Source organism: Cicer arietinum, chromosome 5 (assembly GCF_000331145.2).
Source record: "Cicer arietinum cultivar CDC Frontier isolate Library 1 chromosome 5, Cicar.CDCFrontier_v2.0, whole genome shotgun sequence".
In the NCBI taxonomy this organism is placed as follows: domain Eukaryota; kingdom Viridiplantae; phylum Streptophyta; class Magnoliopsida; order Fabales; family Fabaceae; genus Cicer; species Cicer arietinum.
The window spans coordinates 78,271,996-78,280,081 of NC_021164.2; the positions used below are offsets into that span (position 1 = coordinate 78,271,996).

General features: G+C 33.9%; 1 protein-coding gene across 2 annotated transcripts; it reads right to left on the reverse strand.

Moving 5' to 3' along the window:
• Window positions 1–1,033: 1,033 nt before the first annotated feature.
• On the reverse strand, window positions 1,034–7,769 carry LOC101498413 (AT-rich interactive domain-containing protein 5). 2 transcript variants are annotated; one of them, XM_004500768.4, is made up of 14 exons: window positions 7,440–7,769; window positions 6,792–7,127; window positions 6,574–6,707; window positions 6,380–6,419; window positions 5,386–5,438; window positions 5,109–5,154; window positions 4,629–4,721; window positions 3,689–3,811; window positions 3,534–3,585; window positions 3,375–3,450; window positions 2,727–2,793; window positions 2,561–2,611; window positions 1,592–1,684; window positions 1,034–1,391 (listed from the first exon to the last, which is right to left on the reverse strand). In XM_004500768.4, the coding sequence occupies exons 2-14, from the start codon at window positions 7,062–7,064 to the stop codon at window positions 1,287–1,289; spliced, it is 1,206 nt and encodes a 401-aa protein (XP_004500825.1). In that variant the 5' UTR covers window positions 7,065–7,127; window positions 7,440–7,769; the 3' UTR covers window positions 1,034–1,286. The 2 variants fall into 2 exon arrangements, with proteins under 2 accessions (XP_004500825.1, XP_004500824.1); XM_004500767.4 differs by having other exon boundaries at window positions 6,792–7,088; window positions 7,440–7,736.
• Window positions 7,770–8,086: the final 317 nt, after the last annotated feature.

The window sequence follows — 8,086 nt, forward strand, 5'->3', positions numbered from 1 at the left end:
GGTTGATATCAAAAAAATTATTTAAATCATGTTTAAAGAGTTGCTAATTTTTTTTTACCATCATTAAGTTCATTTTGCTTTAGATTCCATAGAATTGATCTGGATTGTAGATTATCATTCTTGGTAGTGCTTTTTTCCCAACTGATTTATCTGCTTAATAAAATTCATTTTCACAACAAAAATCATGTTATACACCATACACACTCTAAATTGACAATTTTTGTTATTTTCTTACACCAATTTGGCACCAAATCGGTGAAAAAGCCAATATTTAATAGTCCCCAAACATAGATAAATCACCAGCAACTTCATTTACAACAAATAAATTACAATCAAATACACCGAGGTACCCTCCTTACACTACAATATTTAGGATGTAATTATCACATTTATCATTTTTCAAATGTGCATGGTTAAATGTAGGCACCAAACATCAAAATTATCTGAGAGTTTAGGAGGTGAGAAGGAGAATTTGAGAAGAAATAAGGATAATCCTCCAACATGAATAGGGAGTTTAATTTTCTTCTTAATATAAACCACCTTAAATTGACAGAATTCAAAAGGTGTATTAAAGGATAATTTTAGATGATTTTGAAGGACTTACATAAATTATTCAAATCATTTTTATTTCTTTACAATAATTTAACATTTTAAATAAATATATTAATCATATCATCATCTCCTCATTCTCAACAATAACACTCTCAATTAAGATAGAAAACTTCTCTCTTCCCCTCTTCTCAAAGTCCTCTCTTCCCTTCTAAACTACCAAACGAAGTCTAAGGAGGCACGCAAGAAAACAACCTATACCATCAATAATTAGCATGGGTTAACGACTAGAAGGTTTTTTATTTGGATTGGTGCCTAAATATAATCACGTGAACATTTTTTTCACACAACCACATGTCATTGGAAGTAGATATAAATTCTAGTGTTCTTCTGCTAAACATTCTGTTCATTTGGCCTTTCCATAAGCAACAAAGTTTAGAAGCAATCCTCGTTTGACTTTTCTTGCTGATGCACACCAGAGAAGTGCAATAAAGTAAAAAATATCGATTTTTTTTGGTATAGGGGCACCATGGATCATATCCCAGGAAAATCAAGCATTATGCATCAGTGTATTTTTTTACCGAGAGAATAAATTAGCGATAGTAAAGTTGGGTAGTAGTTTTAACTAATCCTAGTTCCTAGCATAACCAATGCCTTCATTGTGTTTAGATTTTTTTTTTTTACTCACTGTTAAGATGTGTGGATATGTGATAAACCAACAATTGATGGAAGGGAAGTCACACAGCTCCCTGCTCGAAAGGAACGCGTACAAATAGTCGACCATGCAAACTAACAACAGCAAATGTCTGAAGCGGATCAATTCTTGCAGGTAAGTTCACAACCTGAAAAAAAGAAACAACTAATTTTCATTCACCCATTTTCAACACAGAAGCAAAGTTGATGTTGGAGTGTATTTCCCAACAGTTAATATTGCCGTAGTAACATGATAAATTCTACTACTGCTGATACTGTCAACTTTGTGATATCCTTATGAATTAGTAATATATCAAGGTATTTTTGTTGAGAGAAGATAGAGAGTTACCTTTTTGAAGGGGGTAATACCCCATGGATTGTCGACGTGTTCTGGCAGACCAGTTATAACAAGTCGTCCAACTGGATCGGATTGGACTCGAACCTGGATTCATTCAATCAAAGTAAGCAATAAAAACAGAAACCAAGGATGCCGAACATCACACATAAAAAACACTTTCTTAAATGACTCTCCAAAAATGAGCAGGTGAAGATATCCATCCCTAAATAATTTGAATGGATTACAATCACAATGGCATAAAATTAAGTCCACCCTTGTTCTGTTGTTCAATGTAGACAAAACCCCTGATAAGAATATTTTTTGGATCATGAAATAAAAGTAGGGACAAATTTTTTAACATAACAATGGCATCAGACCAAGGCCGGCCACAAAATTTGAGGCCTAAAGCAAACATTAAAATATTGCTTTAAGTAAGAAATAGATTTTACAAGAATAAATTAAGAATATCTTTTGGAACACTAGCCAGGTTCGATCTTTCAACACCAACAAAGGGAATGGTATGCTAGCCAGCAGAGCTATGACGACATTATTTAAATTTGCAACTTATTATTTATATATAGTAAAGTGTATTTGTTTGGAGGCCTAAAGACCTTTAGAAAAATGTATTAAGTCTAAAGCAAGTGCTTGGGACGGCCTTGCATAAGATTACTCCCAACATAAAAATACTATGATGGAAGAATTTCTCACAAAAAAGAATCCACAAACAGCCCATACAGATCAATAAAAAGTGATTGTTTATACATCCTATTTTATGCATTTATACTTCAGAACCAAAATCTATAATAAGTTGCAATAATTTAAGGATTTACCGATTATTTATATTAACTGTCATTTTTAGGTAATTAGGACTCACAATTAAAACCTACATATTTTTCATTCAACAGAATCAGGTACCTTAATATCAAGTTTTTTCCACACAAAAATAACAAAGGATAAAGATAAAGGAGCTAAAGAGGTTACCTCCTCACGAAGGAGCCCAGGAACTAGTGCATACACTTCAAAACAATCCTTCTGAACATGGATAAAACAAACAGAAAATAAATTCAATTTAAAGGGAAACAATTCTGCCATTATGATATATAGAAAGGACACAAATCAGGTAAAGAATAAAATCAAACTGACTGACCGTTTCCCGCACATTGATCTTCACCCAGTCCGCTGGAGGTCCAAGGTCCACTACCGCTGCGATCAATCTACCAGATGAAAATAGTTTAGTCATGGTTTATTAAAAACACAAAAGCTTGAATGATGCCTCTAATTTTTTCCGCATGTCAAGTAGGAATTATAAATGGTCAAAGGGTTTGAGGATTTCATAGTAAACATCGTATCCATACTGATATTATGAAAATGCCAGAGGATCCCCAATTCGACATTTGCGTTACCTGTGTTTTTTATCCACAAAACCTTAGGGGAGGAAAGATGAAGTTACACAAACCTTACGGGGAAGTCTCAAGGGACTTGAATAACATATGAATAGGGCAGTACCATAGGGTGGGGGGGCACATCAAATCACTTTGGTTAATTCTTTAATTTATTTTGCATTAAAACAATAAATCTAATTAAAAAAAACAGCATTATTTATTAAATTTGAACAATTCTGCCATTATGATGCTCTGTGGCTAATCAACAAAACTTGTTATAACGAAGAGAACTCACGAGGAGGCAAATACCATGAAATAAAAGATAGTGGACGGAGAAGCCAACATCGATACATATATAATGAATGTACAAACAGGATTATAAGCCAATTTATAGAAACGACCAGGAACTTAACTGTCTGTCTCCTTCTATATTTGCAGCTTTGTCGGCATGGTCCATACTGGATGGTGTCCTTTGTTTGTTAATCACACCTAATTCATTGAAGCGTGAAGAAATTAGGATGTGATAAATATATAAGATGCTTATTGCTTAATGCTGGTTGTAATGAGCATACCGATATTTTTTAAGTTCTTTTCACGTTTTGGTGTGGAACTGAAGTTCTTGTCCTATGCAAGTAAATAAGAAGTGTTGAAGTGGTAGAAACATACGCATAAACACAACAAAATGACAATAGGAACAGGAATGTGAATTTCAAAGCTCTCAACAGACCTTAACAGTCGGCTCAGCAGCCTCACCATATCCCAGAAGGCGCTGAGCATGCCAACCTTGCATTGCACGTGCTGCCGCATCCCTTCTCGCCCTACCTGAGCCTGGAGCCTGATAAACAGCAGTCTGCCAAATAATTCATTATTTAAATACTCTCCTTGTTTTTCATTTTGCTGGAGAGAACGAGCAACAGATTCAACAAACCCTAGACTAGAGGCCTCACAGATTGGGGTTTTTGGTGACACAACACTCACATCCATCTATTGGTTTTGCCTCTCCTTTGTTTCTTAAAATCAGTATTAATACCACAGTGATATGAAGAATTTGAGAGACGAAGAACAATGGCATATCTCCGATGTGGATGATGTTACCAATTGTCAATTATTTAACTCTATCATAATGTTTTGTTCATTTTTCTTGTTTATGCTTATAGCATTCTGCTTTTGATTTTTCTCAAAGATTATACTCCTTTAGTCCTTTATGGAGCTTTTTTTGCAGGACCATCCCTTCAGTTTATTTTTTTTAATATGGAGACTGTATGCTGTAAATTAACATATGTGAATATATAACAAAATATTGTACATAAAAATCACTCTATACTCCTTTAGTCCTTTATAAAACTAAATATTGTATATATAAAAATCACTCTATATATGTATTTTAAGGTTATCAATACCCAAGTGGACTTGTCAATTATTCAAACATTTCTTTACATTTCTTTCCTCTCTCACACAAACATACAAAGTTTGTTGTTTTTATTCTAGCAGTCATGTTCAAATCCAGTAACGGTATTTCTATTGCAAGACGTGTATAATTGAAGAATCACACCCATCTCACGACAAAGGAAAACAGAGGATCTTGTTGATTAAAATTAACCTTTACATAAGAATGAAACCAAATAACTAGAGGGGGGAAAAGAAAAAATAAAGAACAATATACAAACCTCTTTTTCCACACTAGAAGGTTGATGGAGTGATCCAACAGGAAGCTGTAGCTCCCCGATCTCTCTCTTATACTTTTCATACTCTAAAAGTGCCTGTACAAATTGAGATTCTTCAGACACAAAGGAAACAGCAGATCAAGCAAGTGGCTAAAAAAGGCAACAAAAGTCACACTTTATGTAGCACAAGACAGCAAAAACATATAATAACAGGAAATCTTGGTTTCAGTTTCATTGTGTACAGAAGTTCTGTGGCAAGGAAAACTCATGCAACGAGACAGTAATATAGTGACAGAAGAGAAACTTTTTCCAACTGAAACTGATGTACATTATTAGGTATTTCAGAGGGAAAAAAGTCTGGCTTAACTAAATTTATTGTCTATCTAATTGATCAATTATCTCCATAAGAGAAGTGTAATCTTACTGATAATTAGAGATTATATCTACTTACTAAGCATAAAGCCAGTGAAACATAAATGTTACCTTCTCATAAAATATTCTAAATGTCCATGAGACTGTAGTGCATGTCCTGTGGTAGAGAAAGTATTCAATAAGATAACGAGCAGCAAAAGGATATTTGTCTTTAAGTGAATTACTGAAAGTTCTTATCTTTCAGAAACTGAATTATATATACATTCATAACAACCATTTATGAGCAACTCGGAAGACTACAAAACAATATCAAAGTAAACAGCAGATATGTGATATGTCGCACAATGCTTATTAAAAACTACCGAACAATAATATAGCTAGGCCTTACTTAGGAGGGTGGAAAGACTCTCCTACTTGCCGCCACAACTTTGATGCAGTTACCTACATATAATTGATCGATACAATCAGCTATCTTTTTTGAACAGGCAAAATCAAAGTAATATTAATAATAAAGAAGGAACCCAAAAACATATTATAACCAAATGAAGAGCTCAAAATATATTAATAAGATCAGCTATCGCCAATTGGCAACCGATAACTAACAAGGAGCCCAAAACATATTAGCACTAAATGAAACAGAAATTAAAAATATCAAGTAAACTAGAGTATAATGAATTAATGATATGTTCTGGTCCAAGATTTATAAAATAAATTGTCCATTAATCAAAATTTAGTTGCAGAATAAAAAAATAAAAAATCTCGGCTGGAGCTCATGATGCTGTGATAAGAAAAGTAAAATATTAAATTCTATAGGTCCAAGGTATTATCAGGTCTCCACTTTTTGAGCTTGGTCTACCATATCTTTCTATTTTGTTTTTTTGATAAATATTTTATTAAACAAATTAGAAGCCCTAAATGATTAGCCCTTTGTCGAGTTGATAAAGTGACTGTGGAGTGCAGTCTAGCTTTAGAAATGCTTTATTTCCACGGCATGAGTTTCAGTTGTCCCACAGGACAGGACTAGTGTCTGTGTCTGCCAATCATTTCAGTGGTTTTGAACTGAAAGCACCAGCACAAGAACAACCGTTTAACACCACTTTGGATGTTTACTTACATGTTTAAACTTAGATTCAATATAAACATCCTCTTCATCTTACCAAGGGAATGGATATCATAGGGTTGAACTACTGAGAAATAGCAGAAATTGGTACCATCCATGAGTTTGAAGTTTGCAATGTTATCTCAGACAACAACAGCAATTAAGCCTTATCTCACTAGATGAGAAATGTATCTCTCAGACAGCAATGTTAAAACTTAAGAATGCAAGGACAATGGCCTATAAGCATGCAAAGAGTGGGATAATGAAGGCAATGGATTTGTACCACTTCGTAGCCGCCTAGTCTGATAACAGCTCTCCATAACCTGCAGCAGATGGGATAATGAGGAATCTGCTATCAGAGCAGTTAATAAACACACTCAAAACTAGTATATCAAGGAAAAGCAAGCTAAAAAAAGTTTGAAGGCTTGTGAGAAAAACAAGGTTATTCAAATGCATTTGAAGGGATATTATACATACTTGAGACAATTCAATGGCACTCCATAGAATTTTGGAGGCTTAAATTCCAGGGACCTCTCTCTGTAGAAATTCTCAAGCTCTTTCATAAATGCTTCTCGATCCGCAGGCGTACCAGACTCGTCATAAGAAGTCATCTGTGTAATGAAAGAAAAGATAATTACAGTGTATAAAAAGATAGCTCTAGTCTTGTTGTATAGATTCAAACAGGAAATAAGTACCTCGGCACTGTTTAGCACATGATTCATTTCTTTGACGTTCTTTTCTTTCAGCTTTGGGGTGACAAGTTCTTCAAGTTGATGCTGGTTTCCACTGATTAAACGAGTAGAATTGGTATTTGTTGTATCATCGTCACCCTGATCAACCATTACTTGATCCACACCACCAGCATTTTGACCATTATTAATATTATTATCTGAATGTTGGTGTTGCAAAGTTGGATGAACAAGATCCATATCGGAATTATCATTCTCGGTTCTCTCACCACCCTCCATTGATATCTAGTATCCCTCACTACTCTGTTACAAATATGAACTCAACTTTCTTTCATCACAAACCTTGAGTAATTCATAACAGTGTTATTAATAAACATAACATAAACAACAGTGAAGCTCAGCTGAATACATAAACTTACATAAATAAATAAATAAATAAATAAATAAATAAATAAATAAAAATCCAATGAACTAACTATTGCTGCTAAACCTAACTATGTAGTAGCTAAATAGCTATCATTTCACTGTTTTAAGATTGATTTATAACAGCACAATGCAGAATGGATGTGAAGATAGGAAATGAAAATTAAAGCCCTAAGAAAAACATACAAATAAGGCGTTGTAATAGTAAGAGGAAGAGAAACGATAGTGTACCTTTGAAGAGGAAAAGTGGCGCAAATGTAGGGTTTTGTTTGGGGATTCACAATGTGAATTGCCGATTATGAAGAAGAAGAATTGGAATGCAAAAAATGAATCGCGGAATTAGAGTGAAGGATGGTGTTTATAATGATACTACTGTGTGGTTAGTTGCTCGTATCAAGTATCGTTATCACAATTAGCTCGATGCTATGTAGCCATGCGACGAAGCTTGGGACCAAAAGCTATATGACCAAACGGCGGTTAAGTTAAAAAGCAGCACCACTCTCCACCTCCACGGTTCCTCTCGGGATCGTTTCTTGATTTTTAAATTACCATCTTATCCCTACCTTGTCCTTCATTCCTTTCCAACGCATTTGACTCTTTGGTCCGAAAGCTAGTTTTTTATTATTGCCAATATTGTTGTTTGCTAAACAAAACAATTATAGATTCATTGACAAATTTGATTTTGGGTTCAACGTTTTACGTGAATTAATTATGGTGCGAGTTAATTATAATATAATTTATTATCTTCTTTATTATATAAAAAGAAAGTAGTGAAATAAGTATAAATTAAAATAATTTTTTTATGTTTGATAAGAGAGAAAAGAAAAGGAAATAATCAAGAGTTTTCAAAAGTTTGAAAGTGGTAAAAAAAATTGATG

Excerpts from the sequence above, each read along its gene's own strand:
- LOC101498413 (XM_004500768.4), bottom strand. The coding sequence starts at position 7,064 with ATGGAGGGTGGTGAGAGAACCGAGAATGATAATTCCGATATGGATCTT. Across the intron at positions 5,439-6,379 it reads GACTAGGCGGCTACGAAGTG|GTAACTGCATCAAAGTTGTG; the intron begins GTACAAATCCAT and ends AATTATATGTAG. Across the intron at positions 1,685-2,560 it reads CTGGGCTCCTTCGTGAGGAG|GTTCGAGTCCAATCCGATCC; the intron begins GTAACCTCTTTA and ends GAATGAATCCAG.